The sequence below is a fragment of the Hyalella azteca genome, unplaced genomic scaffold (genome assembly GCF_000764305.2).
Source record: "Hyalella azteca isolate HAZT.00-mixed unplaced genomic scaffold, Hazt_2.0.2 contig17851, whole genome shotgun sequence".
Lineage (NCBI taxonomy): Eukaryota > Metazoa > Arthropoda > Malacostraca > Amphipoda > Hyalellidae > Hyalella > Hyalella azteca.
In genome coordinates this window covers 259,246-287,047 of record NW_025947620.1, presented here as the reverse complement: position 1 = coordinate 287,047, position 27,802 = coordinate 259,246, and the positions used below count along the sequence as shown (strand labels likewise).

At 36.9% G+C, this 27,802-nt stretch overlaps 1 protein-coding gene across 1 annotated transcript; it reads left to right on the top strand.

Annotated features, from left to right (window-relative positions):
• On the top strand, window positions 1-22,623 carry LOC108674707. The gene is made up of 25 exons (XM_018162672.1): window positions 1-31; window positions 166-465; window positions 682-1,032; window positions 1,215-1,481; window positions 1,846-2,112; window positions 2,495-2,642; window positions 2,958-3,073; window positions 3,483-3,908; window positions 4,234-4,467; window positions 5,090-5,329; window positions 5,675-5,917; window positions 10,230-10,514; window positions 10,740-10,887; window positions 12,210-12,307; window positions 13,261-13,548; window positions 14,265-14,564; window positions 14,815-15,177; window positions 15,358-15,630; window positions 16,004-16,270; window positions 16,724-16,871; window positions 17,444-17,526; window positions 19,091-19,231; window positions 20,307-20,546; window positions 21,684-21,914; window positions 22,349-22,623. Exons 1-25 carry the CDS (start codon window positions 1-3, stop codon window positions 22,621-22,623), a joined length of 5,763 nt encoding a protein of 1,920 aa, XP_018018161.1.
• Window positions 22,624-27,802: the final 5,179 nt, after the last annotated feature.

Here is a 27,802-nt window from a genome sequence, read left to right as displayed (position 1 = left end):
ATGAAGTCGATGCTCGACACCGACNAATTAGGTAAGTTATATATATGGTGAGTTTATGTCAATTTAAAATCCCAAAAGTTACATTCATGTCCAGAAGATTTAAGCAGATATAGAACTAGAAATAATTTGAGTTTTATCAGAACGATTTCAATTTTTACTCATCAGATCTGAGCGAGGACCGCGGCATCTACGGACTCGTTAAGAATAATTCGGACTTATTTGACCTGATGTGCTCTTGGAAACTCGTAGACGACTCAACAAATCTAGAATCGTATACAGTGAATTTACTTAATCAGTTAGGAGAAAAAATTAAATCAGACGTCTTAGACATCAATTCAACAACGTACGTTTTTGAGGGTCTCACTGAAGGCTTTTACATGGCATGTGTCGCGATCAACGGTCCCTCTATTACCAGCGGATTAGTTTGCAGTGACTCCATCCGAGCCACCGCCGACGTAAGCACCGGTGAGTAATACCAAGAGATTATTTATATTGAATTAAAAACCATATTCTAAGATTAAAGAAAAAACAGTTCAATATTAATTTCAGTTTATATGGGGCAATCTAATCAAACGTTTTGTTGTTGTTGATTATAATTACCATAGTGCATCATTTACAGCTAAATTTTGCGCGATTTTGCCTTGTAACTACTACCTCAACATGAACTTATTGATTTTTCAGAGACAATTCCTAAGGTTGAGACATCCTCGAGTCTCATTACCAGTGGCAATCAAGTGAAAATAACGTGGAGCTTAGCGGAGGAAGACTTGCAGGATGTATCAACGTTTCTCATTGAATACAAACTGTCGTCCGAAATGACGCAGAAGCGTCCAATCAGGCAAGCTTCTCCTCCTATGCATCCGGATTTAAATATCGAAGAAAGCGGAAATTCAGGACTTGCTGGCTTCAGGATCGTCCCTGCCTCGCAGACTTCGGCTGACCTTCCACTCACCGCGGGCTCTTGGAACATTTGTCTTTCAGCGATGAGAGGAAACCAGGCGGGTACTCCGCAATGCCAAGAGACAAAAATAGGTAAGAAATTTTTTGATTGTGAGTCTGGACACAAACTCTGATGCTATAGAGACTTCTAAACTCTAAAAAATATTTGATTTATAATATATGTAATATATTTGTATCAATTGCTCGCATTATTTAATTAGGAAAAAACAAGTGAGAACACTTACCATAAATCATGTCTGAAAATATTTTTTCAGAGACTCCACCAGAAGTCGGAGCTCCAGAGAGCCTGTCATACGACGAGACGAGCTACCTGCTGACGTGGGAAGCTCCATCCGCCTCAGACGGTCTCATTTACTACATCGAGGGATCAAGAGGCAGCTCCTTGCAGCACACAAACACTAGCGAGACATCTGTGAATCTGGCAGACTTTGTAGGGAGCGGCGAGTGGTCCATTGCCGTGCACACACTCCAGGATGAGAAATATCTCAGTGATGCTAGTGAACTTCCAGTTATTATCAATGGTGAGTATATAAATGGCCTTACGCTGCATTTCTATGCTGGTGGAATTAACCAATTATTATTTGGTCAACAACAATTCTTATTTCATTCATTACTATAGTATCATTTTGGATCTGAGGAAATCAAACTCTGATAACATGAGATGTTTTAATGCGCCCTGATTGTCCCAATATCAAGTGCTAAATATGATAGAGAATCAGCATTAAATAATGATCAGTAAATGAATCAAACTTGAAATATATGGTACATTTAATTAAGCATCGTCATTTTGGATTAGGTAATTCTTCTTAAATCTATTTTAATTGTCAAATCTAATTAAATTAGTTATAACGTGCATGCCGTTAATTATTCAACGTTACATAACAGGCCTCGAGGTCAGCACAGCGCAGACTGGGTACAGAGAGATGCGCGTCTCATGGCTCGAGTACGGCGCAGATTCGGCGCCGTCCGAGGCCGTAGTCTACACCGTAAACTTCCATGAGAGTATCACGCAGAGCGTCAACTGCTCGGCCCAGTGTCTGGTGTACATTACCGACCACGATGCTAAAGCCGACGAAAGTTTCGAAGTCGTGGTTACAAACACAGAAACGAAGTTGTCGAAAAACACGAGCGTTTATTTTTCAGATGTTCCAAGTAAGTTCATGGAGGCCATTTGGATACCACGATGATCAAGGGCCAACGCTCTTTTGAATACAAATATTAAACATTTCCAGATTTGGCTCAAAGTTCATTATTTATTTGTATAATGAGCTTCATATTATTCAAGTCATTTTGAATTCTTCTTAAAAACTTGAAAAAACTCTAATTATTGTTTATAAGAGAAATATTGATTTTCAAGATTGAGATTCATCTCGAGCTATCATGTAACGAGTTCTGTAAGAAATATGTAAGCCTTCAGCCTGCGCTGCCTTGTATAAAAATTCGCTCGCACTTCTCATCGGAGAATCGCATTAGGGAAGTTAATTGTTTTCATGTTTAAAGTTGCAAATTACCAAGTCCTTTCAACGTTTTGCAGATGTCGCAGGCGCCACGTTGACGCAGTTCACCGCAGAGAGCGCCACAGTTTTGTGGCAATGCGTAGTGGGGGCTTCCACGTACAACGTCAGCCTCTACGATAGCACGAAAACGGAACTAAAGTTTCAGGACTACACAGGACTGTGCCGGTGAGCGGGATTCTAATTAATGAATACATTTCACCCTTCAAATCAATCTTTTAACTGTGTAGGAAACTAGAAGTTCCGACTATTTCAGTAAAAGATAATTCCACAATAATCATTCTTCACACTTGGAAAGCCGAACATTTCTTAGAGCAGAACTCATTCGTCAAAGCATGAGAATTGTGGCACTAAACACTCGTTAAATGAATATTTAATTCTTGTATTGGCATCCTGGTGGGGCCTAAAGCCATTTATCTTGATGAGAGAGCAGATAGACTTTGATTGTAAATGAAAATACTAAATCCATTGAGTAATGATCAGGTACCACTTCGATAACACAAGTTCCGAGGGCGACGTTGTCACGATCCAGGCTTGCTTCGAAAACCCCACTGAACGCTGTGGAGACCCACTGGAAAAAAAAATTATTGCAGCAGACGGTAAGCTTTCATTGCACGTTAGCATTATACGAACTCTGGCTGATCAACCTCTTGTGTCTTCCGACAAACCTTCAAATTCTGTTAAATTTGAATACAGTATAGTACGTATACAACTTCTACTTTAATTCTGCTTCTAATCAACCTCTTGTGTCTTCCGACAAACCTTCAAATTCTGTTAAATTTGAATACAGTATAGTACGTATACAACTTCTACTTTAATTCTGCTTCTAAACACACAACATTCTGCAGAATAGATAGTCTTCACCGTTTTTTGAACAGCTTTGTTTTTTTTCAAATTTGAATTAAAAAAGTTTGAAGGCACTCTGCTGCTCTTGTGACGTAGAAATTCAAGTTGCCTTTGTATAGAAGCGTATTCTCTTTAATTCATTCCATTAATTGTTTCGTGCAGTGGCAGTAGCAACCAACTTTGAATCCTTCACTTGGCGCAACGGAACGCAGCTTGAAGTTTGCTTCTACGACAAGCCTGCAAACGATCTCACGACTACCACTTCTTCGCTCCCGAATGAAGCGACGAAACCAATATTTTCGCAAAAAATATTACGGACGTTACCGGAGATTACAGCTGGCATTGAATCAGTTGGATCCCCACTCCCTACCAATTCGTACAATTGTTCTCATACTTATTTCGTGCTCACGTACGAGACTATAAAGCAAGGCGTCATTTTGTCTGTGGAAGGATGCGCTGAACCAGTCAAAGAAGGGCTTCTCTGCGGCAGCGTCGATGTTGATCCTGGCACGCTGAGCTATGACAAACCCAAATTCTATAGGGTTTATACCGAAAAATTAATAGCCTCCGCCGAATTCCACATGCTCAGTGAGTGTCTGAAGAAAGTTTTGCTCATGCAATGGCCTATCTGACTTTCCAGACTAAAAGCTTGAGTCCTGATAAAGTTCTCGAGAAACATTTGTTTATACAAATCGCATAATATCTCATTTTTAATGACTGTGCCCCCTTTGCTGTGTTGATATCATAATTTACATATTCCTTCTGGTTTACTAGTTAAAACTAAAATTGAATTTAGTTCTCAAACTATGAAAGTCATGTAATGCTTATTTCCTGCTAATGTGATGGAAATTTGAAGTTTGACATTCCTTTCCTATCGAATAAAGAAAATCATGTTTCCTCTTACTTTACATAGTACAACCTGGAATACTTTCCGTGGAGCGTCTAAAAGAGGCGCAGGTAGCTGTTGTTAAGGGCGTGGGCTCCGAGTATAACATCAACGACTGCAGTCCACTGTCCAGCTCAACCTGCTACTTCCCCGACCTCAATGTTCCTGACCTTCTTTGCACCAACACCAGCGACACACAGGCTATGCAATACATCCGCGTTTGTGACGCCACATTTGCCGATACACTCGTGGCCAATCTAAGTAAGTTGCCATTTATAGGGCCCTGTAATGTTTTAATTAATATCAAGCAAAGTGAAATTCGGATCGTAAAATTTCATTTCAACTTTCACTGAACGATTCAGGTAAATGCTTGACCATCGTGTATGACTTTGCTCTTTTATTGCTGTCGTTTCAAAAGTCAGTTTACGTTAAATAAAATTTTATTGAAATAATTTGAATAACTCAATACCTTTTTCCTCCATTTGCCTCCACGACTGAAAAATAGTATTTTATTGCATCTATATGCGCAAGCAAGTGTCGATAGATTCGCGCAGCGTTGTTTATCTCAATTAAACATAATGGACGATTTGTATCGAAACCGAAATAGTCAACCTCATTATTTTGTAATCCTAAATAAAAAATTTCTGACCATATATATATGAGGCTGTAAAATTTTCTCTGTAGCTAAACTGATAAAAATAGATCGTTGGAGAAACTATTTCGAAATCCAGCAGCATTTGTGTCTCGTTAAAACTTGCTAAAATTGCTAGGTCCAAATTAAGATACAATCCTTAATGGACAAGTAAAAATATACCGTTAGTCTATGTTGGACATGCTTGTGTAATTCATAGATTTCAATATAAATAAAAAAATCTAATTTCAGCCGCGGTGTCGTCAGTGGTTCTGTCGTACGAGAGGGAAGCCATCGAAGTGTGGCCAGCTGAGGCCCCCTCGACGGTCCACCTCGCCATCTGCGACTCACAGGGCCAGGACTGCAGCGCCTGCGCCGGGCTGTCGTGTCCTGTGGACAAAGTCGCCACCAGCGACTCGCACGTCATCCTCATTGTGGCTCTCGATGACGAATCTAAGCACGCCATCTCATCCAGGCGTGAGACTGTCCAAGGTTGGTGCAGTTGTTTACCATTTATTTTTTCCTGTTCTTCATTAGTAATTAATCATATATATCTGATTTGTTTACGGTTGCAGCTTTTTGAAAATCCCAAGCAATTTCATTGCAGATGATTTGCTGGTTTTACACTTGCCTCTGACATTTGAAAGAGCAATTTTGATTCTGATTGAAGGCTGAAAATTCATGTGTGAACAATTTGCCATTTTTATTCGAGCTACATTTGCCGACATTCGACGGTCGACTTCACAGTAATTGCAAAAAAATTATTGTGATTGCGATTAATCTTATGGCTATTAACTAGCAAATTATAATGTTTAAATCACAATATGTTCTGCTTAGATCTACGAGTCAAGACCAGGTGGCTGTCACAAGACTCCCTGGAGGTGACGTGGCAGGGCGCCGAGGACGTGTCGTATTCAGTCTGGACCTCAAACGACACCGCGGATCTGGTCGAAGTCTCGTGCTCGGCTTGCGAGCATCTCTTCATCAGACTATCAAGCGATGACCACGTAGTGCAGGTGCAGCAGGAGAGCTCCCTCGTGAGGATTGAAGTGCCGGCCAACTTTCAGCCAGTGGCAGAAGGTAAACTGATTGAAGGAGTTCTTCCATCTAATATTATAGTAAGTGTATTAATCTTCTAAGAGTTTCAATCTAGAAGGATACTGATAGCTTAAAAAAATAATTACTATGACTAATGGGTATTTCGTGTGTTAGAAAATTCAAAATGAATAATATGCGTTTAAAAATTAATTTTTAATGACAACACTTCTATAGAATCCAATGTCTCCGATGTTACACATGAACAATGAATTCTTAATTTTATTATGAAATATTAAAAAAACGAATTTTTAAATTTTATTTTTAAGATTAATATAAATAAAAATTGTCAAAATTATTTATTCTGTCAATTGATACATGCATTGTCTCCGACTTTACGCAAGTGTGTAAAATTTCCGATCGATTGGACAGGTAGAAGTGTGTTAAACATCGATTATAAGTTATGAAGCAGACAAAAATTTTTTCATTTTTTAATATAAAAAACAATTTTAATTTTCAAAATTATTTACTCTGTCAATTGATACATGCATTGTCTCCAACTTTACACAAGTATGCAAAATTTCAGATCGATTGGAGAGGTAGAAGAGTGTTAAATGTCGATTATAAGATTGGTATCAGACAGACAAACAAGAAGTGAAGTTAAAGAGTAATGTTGTAATAAAAAGGAATTAACCTCAAGCGTAATTTAATTTCAGAAATGGAATATTTCATGCAATATTTTAACTTGAAGCTTTATCAAAGCATCAACCAATGAAAAATTTTCTTTTTCTGTGCGTTGTCCAAGTAAAATATTGTAGGAATTAGACACAAGTTGCAGAATTGCATACGAAAGTCTACGGAATTTGAATCTGAGATTTTGTTTGTTAGTTGGATAATAATCAATGCTCATATATGCAGCCCAGTAATAAGAGTGGCTTCTTAGATAAGATGTTGTCAAGTAAACAGACGAACCAGATATTTCTACGGCAATATCCAGCTGCAATACAGCTTTTAGTTGCATTAGAAACGAGTAGATGTTGTTTTAGGTGCATATAGTACTCAGCAGTTTATAATGTTTTACGCCTGTTGTAAAATTCATTTCAGTGATCAATAGCAGTAAGAGAGAATGACTCATCTTCCAAGAGATATTATTGTTTGTATTCGTGTGTAGATTTCATTTAACTCCGTAAAAGACGAATTACTGATTTAATTTTCGAAAGTTTCTATCTCTAAATGTCATAGATAATTTTTTTAAGTTAATTTAAATTATTGATAGAATTTCTTCATACCCGTTGCAAACTGAAATTACAAGAAAAACTTTTCAACCTAATTCCTGCCTTTTTCATCCTCAAAATCCATCGTTAAATACGTACACCATATTTATTAATATTCACAACAGAATTATTTTTCCTCCGCAGCTAATTTCGATTTGAGTCTCCACCACACCACAAGCGACAGCTTCTCCACCATTGAGACAAAAAGCTGCGTCACAAGCACATCAGATCAGTGCAAGCCTGACACTTTCTTCTTGGTGGACAGCCAAAACGTCGCCCTCAAGTCTACTGCACGTCTCAATAACTGCGCCTCCTTCAACGTTATTAGCAGTTCTTTCGACACGAGCGGACTTACAAGGGTCCTGGTAACTGGGAAAAGCAGCCAGTTCGGTAACCAAGTTTGCAGCAGCCAGTTCGGCCTTTATTTTTTCCGTGAGTTCTTTGTTCAGTCCTGAAAACTGTAGTGACTCTAGTAAAATTGTAAGAATTCGTAATGATTAAAATATAACAAAGCCCTTTTGTCGTCGCGGAAGTGTCTAGCTTTCGTAAATATTTTTTAAGCTTCTCAAATATACATATATATAATAAACAAATTAATCTTTTTAGTTCCACAAGTGGATCAATTGAGTGACGCTGCAGGAGAAGTTTTTTGGCGCAACAAAAATTCGGCCAAAAGTTACGAGATGAAGTCGATGCTCGACACCGACACTGACCTCAGCCCCGTCAGCTGCTCGGTCGGCGCCAAATGCAGGTATTGGTTTATACATAACATAACATAGTGATGTCGGCTCTGAAGTGTAGGCCTGATGTGGCCTGTCGCCGATTCTTTTCCATTTCGTGCCTTGTTCATAGATCTAAACTCGTGTCATTTGACCGGATCTTTTCATGACTGGCGATAGTTTGAAGAAGCTACTAGACTTCCACCGGGTTCGATTAGGAGCTAGGCATTTCAAATCTGAACATATATTTTTCCATAGCTTTATCTAGTCTGTTCTTGAGATTCTTGAGATACTTCCAAAGCGATAGTGATTATAATTATATTATAAACACTACCGATTATATTCATGTTATTGAACAAGTTTATAGCAAATGTTTCATACTGTTACTGTTTGCATAAAAAGCAAACTTGTCGCTATCAACACTCCACGGCAACATTAAACCCTATTTAGGCTCATTTGCATGAAGAGAGTGTGACTCAGATTATCATCCACTCCAACTGCCATGAAAAAATTGATATCTAAGAATCTTTTAGTCTCCGTTGTAAGAACGCAACAATGAACATCACAATCATTTTTTTTTCTTGCTCAGATATTACGTGGCCCCTGACTCTGCGTCAAATTTGACATTCACTTTGAAGGAACAGGCTGTCGTCAATCAGTGGGCTTCTGCAAATATAGAGCCAGGGCCAATTCAAAGTGAGTTATCCGTTAAACAGATCACACTAATTTCTTAATTAAATTCTCGACGACAAGTTTTGTTACTTGAATATGATAAGAGCCTAACATTTCAAAAGATTACGGGTTTCATTGAAACAAATCTCAAACTATCCAATTGGAAATCGATGATAATGTCTAACATACGAGGTTATTTGCGTGGCTTTGACCATGCAAAATTTCGAGGTGTTATTGACAAGCCACCCTCCATTAAACGAAACGATTTATCGTTCAATTGACTCTAGGATCCGCTATCAACGAGATTGGAGCATTGTGTAGTCAAACTTCTTGTAAAATTAGAAACATGTTCGTCATGTTTTTCCCCAAAATAGAAACATATTCATAGCAATCAAGTTAAATATTAATAGAAACGTCTTACATTAATTATATTGAGCATATACTTTTCTTTGGGGTTTCTGAATTATTTTGGTGGCTAAGAATATAGCAAAATGGAGGAATTTAAGAAAAAAATTTAGTGGACATCGGACGTCATGCGTGGAGTTGTGTCTTAGAAATTGATTGTTTCAGTTTAATTTAGCAATTAAGACGACCTGCGTTTTTATTAGTTAATAACTGCTATTCATTTCCTCAGCTCTGATCATCGCCGACGAGCTAACGTCTCGCTACGATGATCACCTCTTGGTTTGCTTCGACCCCCCCGCGGGTGAAGTGTATCGCTACGAGTTGGGGATGGAGCGCGAGGGCGAGCTAATATAGCCAGTGGCAGAAGGTAAACTGACAAAGTAGCGCTTTTATCTAGAATTTGAACCAATTTACTCAGAATTTAACAGCCGCAATCTGTATGAGCATTGATATCTTAAAAAAGTCAAGGCGCCCTGTTGTAGAGTATCAAGCATTCCAATGGACACTAATATAAATATAAACAAACTTTACGCCTATTTGAATGTTGGTGCCAGTGAATTCTTTCGGAATTTCTTAATTTTAATTCAAAATTCTGCTGACAAAACTATAATGAATTTACACATATTGAGAAGTTGAGAATACGCAAATTTAAATTGAGATTCTGTAAGTTATTATTCGCTCTCGTATCGAAGTACGATGATTCAATACATTAATGCGGTAAAAAGAACGAGCAGATTTTCACTTATCAACCGTGTAAATTGGCAAGACGACACTGAAATCACTGTTCTTATATCTTTGCCCACCAATATTGTCTCGTATATTTATTTGACTTATTTCACTGCAGTTGCATTTGATATTCGTGCAAGACATCTGCGGCTGATAGAATGTTTTTCGAAATGACCAAATGAAGTCTGAGCAATGAGTATCAATTTTATGAAAACGTCATAGCCTAGTTATTGAAACTAACAAAAAAATTCTGTAAATACCTGCAGGCGGCGCCGACTGAGCGTTTAGCCGCGAATTTCGCTTGTATTCTCGTTAATTTTCATAAGCTAAATATTTACTCCAATTTAATAATTATGTATTTTGGCACTTTTTTGCCGTGTCATGGAGAAACCATATACCAAGAATGATGATAAAAGATTGTGAAAACAGAAATCATACAAAAAGAAGTCTTTTATATATCAATGATGAACTCTCCAATGTTATTTCAAGCGTTCGTTGTTGATACATAGTCGACAAATACTCTATAGTGGCCAGATTTTAAGTATAATTGTTTTTTCTTAGCGAATTTCAGCTTCGTCCTCCAACACACCACAAGCAACGGCTTCATCAGCCAAGAAACAAGATGCTGCGTAACAAGTACATCGGATCAGAAATTGAAGCTTGATTCCTTCATATTGGTGGACAGCAAAAATTTCTCTCTCAAGTCCACGGTGTTTGACGGAACTAATTGCTCAACTTTATCCGTCAGCAGCGACTCTTTTGACTTGCGTGGACGCACAAGAGTCTTGGTTGTAGGAGTAAAGCGTGGGAAAGTTTTCAGCAGCCAGTTCGATCTCTACTTTTTCCGTAAGTTGTGCCAGATTTCCATGAGAACTAAAAAAGATATTGGTATCAATGAGAAGTAATTGAGACGAAAGCTTAATCAATAATTAGAACATTTTGAAGCATAACATGTTTCACGTTGTGCTTTCAATTATATTGGCCATAGTTCAAATGGGATTGCGCATACGTGTTTCTTGCTATAACAATAAAAATACGAGTATATTAATAAGCATGACAACCTTGTTGTAGTTCCCCAGGTGCAGCAACTGAGTAACAATACAGGACGAGTTTCGTGGAGAAACAAAAATGCCGCCAAAAGTTACGAGATGAAATCGATGTTCAACGCCGACCCTGCAGTGCTCAGTTCCGTCAGTTGCTCAGTCGGCGCCGCCTGCAGGTATTTGGAGAATTTTTTTGGTTAGTTTTAATAACTCGGCTATGACGTTTTTATAAAATTGATGCTCATTGCTCAGACTTCATTTTGTAATCTCGTTAGCGAAGATCAGGCTTAGTCACTTGATGAATTTGGGGTTTTCAAATCTTCTAGCACCTTATTCATACTACTATTATCATATTATGATAAATCATTCATACTACTAATGGCAATATACTAACTGTTGAGTTGAAAATAAGGTAGCATAAATTCACAGCTCTGTAACTGACTAATATTTTATTATTATTTCATTGCTCATGGTAGACATTGTAACCGGGAACCCGTTTGTGATGCAGAAATAGAGCAAGTAGCTGACTTTGTAGAGAGCTCTGTAGAGTCCAAAGAAAAAGTTCACGAAGCAGATTTACATATCATACCAATCTTCAGTACCTCGTAACATTTCTGTTAAATAAAACTCGACCTGAACTCCTAACCTCGGAGGAGTTCCTGATTCTGAATAATGTTTAGAGTATTTAGGATACGTGTAGAAATTATCTGACCGCACCCTACATCGCCAGGAAGCCATATCTACAAATGCCGGTTTTCGAGGGGTAACTCGACTACTTGAACACCAAAACCATACAACACAATCATATTGACTCGTTCTAATGGTTCTTCTTTGATGTAATAAGATAATTTTCATTGAAGATTAGTTTTTTGTCTGACAGCGATCAACTTAATCAAATGCCTTCATCACAGCAGGCGACGTTTACTTCGCTTTAAGAAGGCGTTTTGTGCAGTTAAATGCACCGTTTTGCTGATTTTGTAAATTGTTGAATTATTCTTAATATGAAGCTCCAGTCTCTAGCGCAATTGAGGGATTCATTTAAAACAATTCGAGGTGATCTTCAAGAATTTCTATTGTGGGTACTTATGAGTTGGTTAGGGCATTATATATATAACAAACACCTTATACTAATACCAGTAACCTTATACTAATCCTTACAATGTCCTTACAATGTCGTAGTCCATTTTTATAGATCATCCATGTATTTTCTGCAAAGAAAAATACAAAAGTGTGATGAAATGTTTTAGCTTGGAGGTGACTATAAATGTTGTGTTGAAAATAGCCTTGGACTTCATCTTTACGGATGGTAAAGGAAAAGAAAAGGACTAGAGCCGCCATTGCTGTTTCTTTATTAGAAGTTCTAGATTTTAAGAATGAAAATCGTGAAACTATTGAATCATTTCATCGATAGAAATCTCCAGCTATTTTCAAATAAACTTTGTTTGAAATAATATGTGCCAACATAGAACAAACTCAGTAATGTTGATTGTTCCTTAAGATATTACGTGTCCATGGACTACACCGGGACTACCTTGACGGAGAAGGCAGTCGTCGTTCAAACGGCTACTCTTACATTGGGAAAAGCGATAATTCCTGGTGAGTTGCTCTTGTTTACATCAAACCTCAGGCATTGAATAATTTGTTCAGGTTCAGAAAATGAAGTTGCCGTGCGAGAATAACCCTGGGCTGCAAATTTGAAATTCTTTTGCTTAGAGTTTAATAAACGTAATAATGAATTAGATATTAAGTCCTGTATAACGCGGAAACAGAGAAGATACTGACTAGCCATTCATCTCTGTGGAAGGTCATGAAGTTCGCACTTAAGAAATGCTCAAGTTATTTATATTGTAGCTAGTGAAGCAGTGTCGCATGTGCAAAAAAAATCGTCATTTGATCACAGATTACTAATTACTTCGTCAGAGACGAAAGGGATTTAAATGAGGATGAATTGGGGGTTATGGCGTATACAGGTTCATGTGAATAAATAAATTTAATATTTTGCCTATCAACATTAATATAGATGGACAGTGGACACCTAAATGAGTTTAAGTGCAAAATGGTAGACTTAATCACGAACTTACACGAATGAAGATGTCGCGAGTTTTTTCGAAAATTAGTGAGGCTAACAATTAAAATTTTCGCATGAAACTATAAAATCTCAGAAAATTGTTTTAATTTTGCTGGATGATAATGGATGCCATGAGCGTTAGAAACTTCCATATAGTGCTTAGTAAGTGGAATATCTTTATGATCCTCATTCAAACAAATAACATATCGAGGAAAATATAGTTGTGAAATTAGCAGCATACGGGAATATACTTACTGAGGAATACATACTTCCAAACAAAAAATATGAACTAATTACTGATCAGATTTAATATAGCTGATTTTCACCCGTTGATTTCAGGAACTGATTAGCACTGCTGGCTTCACGCGTTACTGTAGCTTCTGCGTAGAAATCCCCAATTATGATGACCATTTCTTACAAGCCTATCGGTTGAAGTTAGATGCGATGTTCCTCGATACATGACATCTAATTATTTCCTCAGGTCTGAGTATCACACAAGAACTCACGCCTCGCTACGATGATCACCTCTTGGTTTGCTTCGACCCCCCCGCGGGTGAAGTGTATCGCTACGAGTTGGGGATGGAGCGCGAGGGCGAGCTAATATCCAGCGATGATCGCGCACAGATTCAAGAGAAGGAAGGCCAGACGTGCGCCGTGACCTCCAAGGCTGTGCTCTTGGGCGGCTACGTTAACCTCTACGCGATTGTGGTGGCTTATAACAGCAGTGGAAGCATCATTAGCTCGGGAGAAAAGACGTACTCGAATTTGTGTGAGTTTTTGTTAAAAATGTGTCGTGTTTTTGACTTTGGTGGAACCAAGCTTTTGCGACAATTCCACATTCTTTGCAACATATAATACTGGCATACATAGGTTGCAAGCCCCAAACGATGGTCCTCGAAATTTTTTGTGTTTAGGTGGATTTTTTCAACATTCGGACACTACGCGTAAGTTAGCCAACAACAGCTAATAGTCAGACCATGCAGCGGTCGGCCTTGTCTCACAAGGCCGACAAGGTAGAAAGGCAAGACAAAGTAGAAAGAAATACAATTAATGTCCTATTTATTCTCCATCGAACTTCGTCGAGAGTAAGAATGGTACGCAAGGTTAAGCGAAGAAGTCTATCATTCTGAAGTGAAATATGTGATGCTTAGAAATGGGTTACAATCTTAACCGTTTCAATCGAACATTTTCTAATTTTCAATGAATTTTTCTGTATTTTTCAATTTTCTATATTTTACCTTTTCTAAAATTCTTTTTTTTTCAAGTACGTTAATTATTGAAGTGAAAATAATTTCTCAGAAGAAATTATTTCCAAAAAGTTCAATAAATTGCAAACTGAATCTGGATTGATAACGCAATTGTTAAGCGTCCTCGTCTAATTATTTCGTGTTCGCACAACCGACATTACGAGCATTTATCAATTTGCAATAAAAGGAAAAGATATACATGATATATGTTGCAATTTAATGGTTGTATTTTCATCAGACCTGAGCGAGGACAGCGGCGTCTATGGACTCGTCAAGAACAACTCAGATTTATTCGACCTCATGTGCTCCTGGAAACTCGTAGACGACACGGACTCTTTGGAATCCTACACAGTGTCTCTGAAGAATGAGCTCGGGGGAGAGATCGAATCATTCACTGTAAACTTAACTTCAACGACGTACAGTTTTGATGGTCTCGCTGAAGGCCTTTACGTCGCATGCGTTGCGGTCAACGGTCCCTCAATTACAAGCAAATTACTTTGCAGTGACGCCATCCGAGCCACCGCCGACGCAAGCCCCGGTTAGTAGAAGTAATCTTTATGATTTATTTATTTATGTCAAGTTAAACGATGAGAATATTTTAACAATCAAATACGTGCATTGTCAGAGCAATACAAAAATAAATGAAGTAAAACAATACTTTAGTCTGATGAAAGGCTTATCTTAGAAGTTTTCACGAATACCATATATTGTTAAAAAGTTTGAATTACACATCACGCAAAAAACCTTCATAATAGTTGTAGATATTTTAGACAAATTTTGATTTGCAGGAGATATTGGGTTGGGACCATTTCATAGTTTCATAACCAGCGACAGCCAAGTGAAAATATCGTGGAGCCTAGCTGAAGAAGACTTGAAGGACACGTCGGCAATTCTCATTGAGTACATGACTGCTGAAATGAGGAATGCTCATCAAATAAGGCAGCCATCGCCTCTTCTGCAGTCGGCTTTGCTACACAAACAGGATTTGACTGTTGATGAAAGCAAAAATTCAGGACTTGCTGGCTTCCGCATCGTCCCTGCCTCGCAGACTTCGGCTAACCTGCCACTCGCCGAGGGCAATTGGAGCATTTGTTTGTCAGCGATGAGAGGAAACCAGGCGGGTACTCCGCAATGCCAAAAGACAAAAATAGGTAAGAAATTTCTATATAGTGAGTATGGAAACAAATACTGACGCTCCTGAGACTTCAAACTCAAAAAATATACTGTTTAAAGTATGTGTATATTATTTAATTCAACTGATCGAATTGTTCAATTAGGAGAAAACAAGCGAGAACACTTATCATAAATCATGTCTGAAAATATTTTTTCAGAGACTGCACCAGAAGTCGGAGCTCCAGAGAACCTGTCATACGACGAGACGAGCTACCTGCTGACGTGGGAAGCTCCATCCGCCTCAGACGGGCTGAGTCTCATTTACTACATCGAGGGATCAAGAGGCAGCTCCTTGCAGCACACAAACACTAGCGAGACATCTGTGAATCTGGCAGACTTTGTAGGGAGCGGCGAGTGGTCCATTGCCGTGCACACACTCCAGGATGAGAAATATCTCAGTGATGCTGGTGAACTTCCAGTTATCGTCAATGGTGAGATATAAATGGCCTTACGCTGCATTTCCGTGCTGGCGGGATTAACCAATTATTATTTGGTCACTGATAATTTTTAATTCATCCAATAACAGTATCATTTTAGATCTGACGAAATCAAACTCTGATCACATGACCCATGAGATGTTCCAATGCGCCCTGATTGTACCTTAAAATCAAGTGGTAATTTTTTTAGAGAATCAGCATTAAATAGTGATCAGTAAATCAATCAAACTTGAAATATATGGTATATTTAATTCATTATTGTTTTTTTTTTGGATTAGGTAATTCTTGTTAAATTTATTTTAATTGTCAAATCTTATTACATAAATTATAACGTGAATGCCGTTAATTATTCAACGTAACATAACAGGCCTCGAGATCAGCACAGCGCAGACTGGGTACAGAGAGATGCGCGTCTCATGGCTCGAGTACGGCGCAGATTCGGCGCCGTCCGAGGCCGTAGTCTACACCGTGAACTTCCATGAGAGTATCACGCGGAGCGTCAACTGCTCGGCCGAGTGTCTGGTGTACATTTCTGATCCATCCGCCGACCCAAACTCAAAATTTTCAGTCGTTGTTACGAACACAAAGACGGGATTGACGGAAACCGCGATTGTATATTTTGTTGACGTTCCAAGTGAGTTCCTTTCTAGCCTCCAAGATGATCTGGAGTAAGCGTCTTAACAATATCTATGAGCCTTTTACACGTACGTCAAGTTTTTGTTTTGCTTGAATCGAAAGTTCTCAAAATGCTAACAATGTAAATGAAATTATTCACACTTTTGCACTTATTTACAATGTCCCAATGTCCACTTATATATCAATATGATGTCACTTCTCAAAAAAATTGATTTTTTTACATTCTCGTTCGAGGTCCATATAATTCGAGTTTTCCAGATTTTCTTCTTACGCTCCAAAGTACACGAGTACTTACAATATAAAAACTTTGTGCGTCCTAGTTTTTTTCCTTATCTCCAACAATATAAATAAGATTTTTAATTTGGTTTTTATCTGTGAGAAAGTTTGAAGGAATTTCTGTCTCATTTTCTATGATGAACCTTCAAATGGATGTTTGTTCAACGTTATGCAGCTGTCTCAGGTGTCACGATCACGGAGTTCAGCGCAGGGAGAGCCACGGTTGTGTGGCAATGCGTGGCCGAGGCTTCTTCGTACAACGTCAGCCTCTACGACAGCACGAAAACGCAATTAAAATTCAATGACCGTACTGGGCTGTGCCGGTGGGTATCCCTAATCCAGAATAATGTTCTCAATCTATCATTGAATGGAGGAGAATTATACTCCATAACGAAATTCGGGGACCGCCTAGGCTTCGGCCGAATAGTCACTACACTCGGCGCAAAGTTTTTCTGGGTCAGTTGGCCAACTGGTCGCAATCAGCGACTAGTCAGAACCTCCTGGCCAACTTAATGGTCTCCTGAGAGTAGGGCAAGAGTTGGCAGAATCCCTTCAGTCCCGTCACCAGGCTCTGGTAGCTGTCTGATTCGGGGGCCAGAATGTAGACCAAAAAGCGGACATAGAGAAGCTGATTTACGTTCGGTCCGAGTCCTAGGCGGTTCCTAATTCAGGCTCGCCACCAACTAAAATTTTTGATAGGGCTGCTTTGTATTACGTAACATACAGAGTTTTTGTTCCATAGAATTGTTCTTGCATATCCCCGCACGCAACATCAGAACGTACAATCATTCATGTTAGAATATCAGAATATACCTCAGGCTATTCTTGCTATATGAAAGAAAAGCCAATAGCAATTTTAAAATAAATACGAATTCAATTTATTGTTCTTGGGCAGGTACAACTTTGACGACCCAAGCATCGCTGTGGTGGACGGCGACGTAGCCAAGATCCAAGCTCGCTTTGAAAATCCCATCGAACGTTCGAACGATGTGGAGACTCGACGGATAAAACTGTGACAATTGACAGTATGTCACTTTAATTCACATAATTTGTGCCCTCCTAAAATTTTTCTCTGTCCTCAATTATAATGGGCCCTAAATAATCTTAGGCCTCTAGTTGTTCCTCTTAACTATTCATATTCTCGCTGTTCAGTAAGTCTTCATTGTAAGAAAGCAGTAGAGTTCGTCTTAAATTAAAACGCATTGTATGTATAGTTTGAATTGGTTTTCCTGAGCGGAATAACCAAATCCAAAAGGTCAAAACGGCGCAACCTGTTCTTTAAAACAAAATATAACCCGCAAACATCAATAAATGACTTGAGGCGAGCTCTGTGTAAACATTGGCACCAGATCGATGGAGAAGAAGATCCTCAATCACTTTTCCCGACACCGCCAATGAATTTCCTACAAACGACATAAGAACCTGCAGGAGTTCCTGGTAAAGTCGAAACTTGGAAAACCAATCACAAAAAAACGAAGATCTAGATATCTTAATTAATCTCCTTTGAGCATAAAAAATAACAAAATGAAAAATTATCTATAAATCAAAAGGGCCTGATGAGTTATGAAATGGCGCCATCGTCCTTGAAGATCTAAATACATAAAAATAATAAGAATAAAAAATAAATAATAAAAAGTAGTTTTTGTGATGTTACTCATGATACGAAACAAAACTACCATGAAAAAAAAAATATATCTGTGGGTCGTATGATACAATTGAAATGCATCTGAGTAACGCAAAACAAAAGGGTAAATAAATAAAAAACGCACTCATATTAATAACAAAACCGTTAAGCCCATTTAGGCGTGGGAATATCTAAAAATATATAACTCAGTACTCACTGCAGTGATTGACAGAGAGCGCATTTTCTCGTCGACGAAAACTTGAGGTCACGGACGGACGGACAGACGGATGGACAGACAGACAGACAGACAGACAGACAAGGCGAGCACAATAGTGCATTTTTTCCATAAATGAGAAAATGCGCTAATAACATTCGGGGAGAAAGGCAGCCGGTCTCTTGGGGTCTCATGCCTTACAAACTTTATGTTGACTATTGAAGTTGCCTGTTGATTTTATATGAAATTGGGAACCTTTTACATTCTTCACCTATTAGCTTTATACTGCGTAAATAAGCTAACAATAAAATGTGATGCAAATTTTTATGTTCAATAAGTTGTGTTCTACTTATTTTGTGAAAAATAATTAGCTAATAAAAATGCATGAATAAATAAACGTACAGACAACATTTTGAACAATAAAATCTTAGTGATTGTATATAAATGAAAAATTTGTATTACGATAACTGGAGTGATAAAAATTAAAATAGCAACGTCACTTCATAACACACGCCAGTCTTTTATAACTGACAGCCTCACTCTATAACTGACTGCCTCACTATATAACTGACAGCCTCACTCTATAACTGACTGCCTCACTATATAACTGACTGCCTCACTTTATAACTGCCTCACTCTATAACTGACCGCCTCACTCTATAAATGACGGCCGCTTTATAATTTACCGCCATTATTTTTTTCAGCCGATTTCACCATCACCTCTCTGAGTTGGACATACGACGGTACATCTGACGCCACGACGTTGACGGTGTGTCCAGAGAAACCATTCGCCACTTTCTTAGTCTTCAATCTTCTCGTTGCATCAGCCTCAATCGGCGAGAGACGTGAGTAGCAGCTGTGTGCATTTTAAAAACGATCATATTACATTAGAGCGTCATTCATGTTAATTATTATTCAATGTTGAATATGCTTTCCATAGCAGCAAGGCATAAAAAGTTACATCTGGTATTGAAATTATTCTGGATGTGCTTGAATTCTACCCGTTAAAATGTATTCATGAATATGTTGAGAACGCTTGCTCGTTGAATAGGTTAAGAACGCTCTCGTATATTAGGTTAGATTAAAATTTTCTTGTCGTAAAGTTCATGTAAGGAATCCGTATTTCAATGAGTAAAATTCGTACTAGCTGAATCTGGGCCTAGAACTTCATTAGTTACTCAACACAAAATGATAAATAATATTAATATGTGCCATTTGTCGATAATGAGCTGTAGTTTACGCTTAATGCCAGTCAGTTATTTAACTCATTTTTGATAATTAAGGTTGTCGTTTGCGGCGTGCTAAATCAACATGAAACGAAATGATCAGGATTTTTAAGAAACACGACAGGAGTACAGCCAATATAATTTTTCTTAAATGAAATTAATTACTTTTCTGCAGAATACAGTGGAGTTATGAATGATTCTTCTTCAAATTGTATTTATTTTAACGATGGTGGATATCAGCCCCTTCCCTCATCGGAGACCATATATACACTAATCGTTGATGGCACAAACCTCACGTTAAAAAGCTCTGTTCGTTTTGCTTTTGGAGGTGAGTAATCAACGTGCAAAAAGGCAGACAAAATACCGTAGAACGATACCGTGTTTGAATAACGCCTCTCCAGTCCAATTGTGAAGATGAAGCTTTTGAAATTCACTTTTGCCCAAACCTTGCTCAATTTTAAATGAAAACATAATACAAACCCGTATTATTATTGTTGTTATCATTATTGTTAATTATTTTATTCGTATTATTATTAGTAATTTCATTATTATGACTTTTACTATTATTATACGAAGCGATAATCGTGGAGTCTGGTTCAAACGAACTTCGAGTGCACGCTACACATAAGTTATGATCACAGATCTCAACAATAAACTTCTCTCAATATTCTCACTAATTTTCTGAATTTTCCAGTTATCGTCTCTCAACTGGACTGCAATGGGACAAAACTGTTGCGTCTCAATGCGGGAACTTTAGGAGGCGAACTTACGGACAAGACTTGTCCAACCTCAACCCCTGTAGACCAGCGAGGCATAACGTGCTATGTGCCTGATGGGACGCCCAAGGTGTGCGTGACTAATGTGGATGAAAGTCATGTTGACTTGGAAGTCTGCGTGACAGGATTGAAACCGACCAGCATTTTACCTTCATCGAGTAAGACGTACAAAAACTTTGAAATTTACGTATTATTAAGTTAAGAATTAATTATACGAAAAAATTTAGTTGCTTCTTTGTGGTTGTTGATTTTATTGTTGATTGCTATGATGTATTGCTGTTATTCGTGGTGTCGCACATTCAGAGAAATAAGTTGCTCATTGTCCGACTAGCGTTGCTTTTTTTGCCTCGTGTCGATCTTTCTGACACAGTTTGGCACAGAAAAAATGTGTATCAGTCCTACGCTAATCTGTCCTGCTGCAGTCGGGAAGAAAGTGTGTCATTATTTGAACAAAATGAAAAATATACATTTAATAGGCACATGTGTAAACCCTCGCTTAGAGCCTCACCATTCAATCATTGTGTAAATTTTTAATTTCATAGACTTACTTATAAATTCTACTCTGTGTTTTAACTACTTAAGTGAGCAAAACATGCATTTCCACGAATAAACTTTTGGCATTTCATTGCTTGTAAATTTTGTCTAAGATTTTAATAGAAACAATTTCTTCCCTCAATATATCACTCGGCTCCTCATAAGTAACATGAAGAACATACAGTATTACTCTTTTACTCCTTAACTGGTTTATTGTTCCTCATGAGTAACATGAGGAAGATGTTACTCATTAACTAATTCTTTGTTCGTCATGAGTAACATAAGGGAACATATTACTTATTAATTAGTTCATTGGTCCTCCTGAATAAAATGAGGAATGTATTACTCATTAACTAGTTCATTGTTCCTCATGAGTAACATAAGGAAGATGTTACTCATTAACTGATTCATTGTTCCACGTGAGTAACATGATGAAGATGTTACTCATTAACTGGTTCATTGTTCCACGTGAGTAACACGAGGAAGATGTTACTCATTAGCTAGTTCATTGTTCCACGTGAGTAACAAAAGGAAGATGTTACTCATTAACTGGTTCATTGTTCCACGTGAGTAACACGAGGAAGATGTTACTCATTAACTGGTTCATTGTGAGGAACCATTACCATTTGTTTGGCATTTTCTTCGCTTTTAAATTTCTGATTGTATCTCTCTTTGTGTATTCCCTCTCAATGAAAAATAGTTATCACTAAATGGACAAAACATGACATGCTCTTGATTCATTCTAAAATTTATTTCAACAGGTGAGTTAAGTGCGGAAACTTTAAGTTACGGAGACAGCACACTTGCAATCAACAATTCATTAGTCTCTGAGCTGCTGATCCGCGCGGCACTGGAAGACTTTAATTTCAAGAGCTGTACTGCAGGAAAATGTGTTGTCAGCAGCATGACAAGTGGCGACATTCTCTACGAGTATTGCGGGGTTCTCACCGACGAAACAGGCATCACTGTCACTGCAGTGAACACATTTCAGGGTAAGTAATCACAAATTAAATACTTTAAAATAAAAATTTAAAAATCACAAATTTAACCCTTTGACCGCATCCGATCGCCATTTATGATTGAGAAAATTATATACGGACTGCCCGTTGGGATTTTATAAGTCAGTGTTCGTGATAACAATTCTCACTTTCTTTTTCTTCATTCTAATATTTTGTTTAATTGATATCAATGTTCCTTTTATTTTACGTCTGTTTATTTCTTTCACGTTCGGATTGGATCAAAAAAATTTCGATCATCTTTTTTATATGAAACCTTTGAAATTTTTAATATTATTCACAACATACCTGATTCACTCTTATGATAACTTGCATATCGAAGTAATGAAACACTTACGACGTCTCTCATATAAAGCAATTAAAACAAAACGATGATTTTAATTCCATGACATTCCATCTTCTATGTACAGATATTCACTTGGAGTTGGAAGATTCGGCCACTTCCATCAATTTTCGGTTCTCAAACCGGTACGATGCTGGCACCTACTTGGTGTATGGAACCAACGTTCCTGACCAGATTGACGGCACGACAGATCCTATTCTTCTGGATTGTTCTCGCATCGAAGTCGGTGCATTTTGCTATGGGTTTTATTATTCTGAGTCTTCGCCTTCACCTACACATATTGCTATCTCCTACAGCGACTACAGCAACACAGTGATCTCTCCAGTGCTCTACACCAACTAACCATTAATCAATTGACCACAATAAATGCAAGAACATATTAATCCGAAAATTGCCGATTGAACTTTCGATAATATTAAATATTGTCGATGCTATTTGTTTCTCAACGATTGTTAGTTAGAGTGACCATCCGTAGTCCAAAGCCTAAAGTTGCTAACACATTAACAAACAATCAACAAGGCATAACCTTGAGCAGCTCGAGCTCAAACTCAGAAATTGTAAATTTCTTACCTATAAAAATTACTGTTATGAAAATTTGTTTCAGCGTTTCCTTACATGTATTTCTCTCATGAAACGAAAATCACTGCGCCTACACGATAAGTTAATATTGCTCAAGTGTCATTGCTCTTGCATTCGCTATTACTGTTCACCACTACTGGCAAGAAGCTTCTGCTCTACCATTAGTCCGAATCTCATTTCTGCGAAAGCCAGAAATGAGCTAATTGTTGTAATTGACTGAGAAAATGTTGAATAATAAAACTATTTTTGAAGTAGTAAACAATAGATCATGAGGTAATATAATTAAATAAGTGAAGAAGTGACCAACAACTGTTTTCCATTTTCCATAGATCATGTTCATGGATTTTTTATGGATTGTTATTCATCGCTGTTTCCTCTTTTTTAACAGGCCTCGATTTTTATAATATATAATAACTTCTATCTATGAATGTTACCTAATAACTTATTGCGCAGGAATTTCGCTTGTTTTTTCTCAGCAGACTGATTTTTGAAAATTTTCTGCAATAATTGGATTGGATAGAATTTTTTTCACAGTCTGAAATATTGAACAGCAAAATTCCATCTAAAAAAAGTTTCCAAAATTGTTATGAATTAAAAAAAATTTAGCTGTTCGTGCGGGCTGGAACTTTATTTCAAATGGAGAAGAATAGGAAAACAGTTGTTTGGACATACACATTCTCGAAATTCAAGACCGGATAATCCAGGGCTAATAAGTACAGCTCAATAAACAAATATACGTGCAAATCAACTCTATAACGAAAGTGCATGAATGAATGATTTTCAAGGAAGGGTTTCATGCAACTTAAGCTTCTTTCATTTAGGCTGTCGAATGGGATACTTCTCTAACTACCAACTTGCTCTCCTAAAGTGCGAATATAAAATTCAAATTATTTCTTTAATGTGATGAAACTAACGATACCCCAAAGCTTATTTTCATTCCAATATTGAACGATTGCTGGCTTCTGCTATACCATCGACTCTCCGGCAGCACGCGATTTTACGTGTCTATGTTCTTTTTCAGTGAAAAATTGATCGTTTTTCATACCTTATCCGATATCATTCTTAGATGAATTTTCTATCATCTTGCAAATTTTGTAAAACTTTCACGCACTTTTTCTTTCTTTTTGTTAATTTTAATAAAACTTCATGAACTTGGCATTGGAATCTCATTTTCTAAAAGAAGTCCTTCGTTTGATTTTTCAAATAACTATTGTGTGTAAATTTACAGTAATTTGTGCTATCTATAGAAATTCCATATCATTATTTTGTGTAATCCATAATTTGTCCAAGCCATATAAATTCCATTAATATCATATTTTACTATGATAAACTTATACAATGATATTATCAGATCTTATCGCTATAAGATACTTCTGCAGATATCTTGCAAATTCTTGACCCTATCCTCAAGAAGGAATTTTTCGAACACTTTCGCCAGTTTCGATTTTGCTCGTCATGCAATTGAAGCAATTTTTAATTCGCGTCTCTGATGCGGTATTCGTATAGAGTAACATGGGACGGCGAACCCACTGCGGGTCATGGGCCCATAGCAGGTTTCTCGCTAAGTATGGCAGATATTGGTCCGTGTTCTCTACCGCCGGTCGACAGTTTCACTGGGATGAAGTGTACGGATTTACGTTTTGCTAAGTGTTTGCGTTATTAAGTTATTTGTGAATAACTGTTTTAGCCCAGATGAAAATTTTTTTGCTGCTAAATAAAACTGTTTCCGATTACAGTAGATGAAGCTTTTGAAATTACTGTGAATTATATTTTGAAGGTAATATTTATAGGGATAATTTTGAGATCAAGTTTAGACTATTAGCTTTTAAAATAAAATGTTGACACGATATAAATTGAAATGATGGGCAACGGGCCCACGCGTGTCACGGGGCAAAGCGCCCATGGTGAAGTCTTGTGTTATACATCATTAGATTTGTCTCAATAACCTTTTCAAAACTATGACTAGCTTTTGAATTACAAATTACACTTCATATTGCATGATTTTTAGATTTGCCGCCTCAAGGCAGCAGGTTTAGTTTCTAGTGATGCGTATTTATGACCCCTTATCGAGTTATTGACTCTTGCCTTGCCAAAAGTTGATTTCAGTCAACACCAATGAGCCAAAAGTTGATGAGTTTTTATGGTGTTGGCTGAAATCACGATTAGGTACGAGTTCTCTGCACATAATATCTGGATTATGGACGAAACTGGAACGAAGTTTTTTCTGATCAACATTATATATTTTTTCTAGTCAAGGATACATTTTTTCATGCCAAGGACGAATTTTTTATCCCAAGGATATATTTTTCATGTCAAGGATATATATTTTTATGTCAATGAAATATTTTTATTCAGGTCAGTGATAGATTTTTTGAGCCAAGAGTATATTTTTTTCAAGTTAAGGATATGATTTTTTGAGTCGTTAATAAATGAATGAATGTTATACTTTTTATTAAATTTGTCTTATTTTTAACTCTAAAGCGTTTTTTATCATTTTTAAACGAAAAATATGCAATTGTGGTAGAGGGACCAAGGGTGGGCGCCTTTCCCCAAGCCCATGGGCCCATTGCCCCAGGGGTGGGGCAATGGGCCCATTTTGACACTTTTTACAAAATGGCGTTACGTTAAAAATTGAACAACTCTATAGGCGTCTAATTCACATCATACATTCCTCATTAGTTGTACCTTTAAACAAAGCAAAGAACCACCTCGTATCAATTAAAACCATCAAAAATTTAGTTTAAACAAAGGGGGGGGGGCACAGCCCCATGTTGCCCTATACCGACCTTGCTACGTACTACGGTGGCCGCAATTCAGCGTCTTTGTCGCAGCATGTAGAAGTACTTATTTATTTCATTGAACGTAGAAAAAAATATTTAATAATATAAAGAGTGTAGGGCTTTGGCTAAGTGCGTCAGGATATTACTGAACGGTCTGAAACATGAGGATAATTTTTGCAACATAGCGGTTAGTAGGTGTATCATGTTAAAACATATTGGGGTAATCAGGTAAACAGAACCACACAGCAAATTATTACAATTATACTGTTTTTCAATTATCAGCTTGAAACTTCAGGGAATTTTAGGGTTTTTCTTATTCTGTTCATGAAATATCGCACCAGCACCACACATTCAGCATTTCATAAGTCACTCATGTTTTTTAGCTACCATGAACACGGTAGGTTGTTAAGAAATTTCCTTGACAGATTTGCTAATATTTTCTAAAAACTTCCATGCCAATGCTAAAGAAGTTTAGATTACTCAGTATAACATTCTTATTAATTTTAAAAAGAAAATTATAACAAAAAAATCTCCCATTAGGTTTGTATTATTTTATTTCAGAGAGTTTACAGCATTTTGAAATTTAATATTAGGCATTCATCATTACTTCGATCATAAAAGACAGATAGCCTTCAGATCAAATTTATTCCAACACTTCTCTTTAACTTCACTTCATGTTTGTCTGCTACAAATCTTATAATCGAAATTAACCACACTTCTACCTCTCCAATTGATGTGAAATTTGGATCAATTGAAGTTGGAGACAATGCATGAATCAATTGAGAGAATAAATAATTTTTAAAAATTTGAATTTTTTATATTAAAAAAACTGAAAAATTAATTTTATCTGCCACTAATCTTTTAATCGATATTTAACACACTTTTACCTGTCCAATCAATCTGAAATTTTGCACACTTGCGTAAAGTCGGAGACAATGCACAAATCAAGTAACAGAATAAATAATTTTGAAAATTTAAATTAATTTTCTTAACATTTGAAAATAAAATTAGAAACTCATTGTACATGTGTAACATCGTAAACACTGGATTCTTTAGAAGTGTTGTCCTTAATAATATGCTTCTAAAATTTACTATTTAAAAACAACATTTCTAAAGAATCCAGTGTCTCTGATGTTACACATGTACAATGAATTTCTAATTTTATTTTTATATATAAAATAATTTTTACTTTTTTAATATTAAACAAAATTAAATATTCAAAATTATTTAATCTGACAATTGATTCATGCATCGTCTCCGACTTAACGCAAGTTTGCAAAATTTCAGTTCGATTGGACAGGTAAAAGCGTGTTAAATATCGATTATTAGATTTGTAGCGGAGAAAATTATTTTTCTAATTTTATTAATATTGAAAAAAAGTCGGAATTTTTTTTAATTCTGTCTATTGGTTCATGCATTATCTCCGACTTTACGCAAGTGTAAAAAATTTCAGAAAGATTGGAGAGGTAGAAGTGTGTTTAATATCGATTATAAGATTTGTAGCAGACAGACAAACAGGAATTGAAGTTAAAGAGAAGTGTTGTAAAAAGTAATTTTTAAACGCATATAATTTTTAACAGTTATCTGAAATACGAAAAGTCCCAATTTTACTTCTTAAATTTAGAAAATGAAGCATTCAAACTCTTACTAATAGGTGATCATGAACGGCTTGAGAAAACTTGTGAGGGAATTTTGAGTTTTTCAATTTATATACAGGGACATTTGTGTTCGAATAATGCTACAATCTCAAGGCTCCGAGCTTTACAAGAATAGGTATACTTATCACATAACAAATATTTATAAGGTATCTGAACATGGTTGAGTATGCTGAATACGAATAATATGCGCTTAAAAATTACTTTTTAAAGACAACACTTCTAAAGAATCCAGTGTCTCCGATGTTACACTTGTGCAATCAATTTCTAATTTTATTTTCATATATTAAAAAATGGATTTAATTTTTTTTAATATTTAGAGAAATAAAATTTGAAAATTATGTATTCTGTCAATTGATACGTGCATTGTCTCTGACTCTACGCAAGTGTGCAAAACTTCAGATCGATTGGACAGGTAGAAGTGAGTTAAATATCTATTAAAGGAATGGTAGCAGACAAACTATTTTTCATTTTTTTATTATTAAAAAATTTAAATTTCTTAAATTA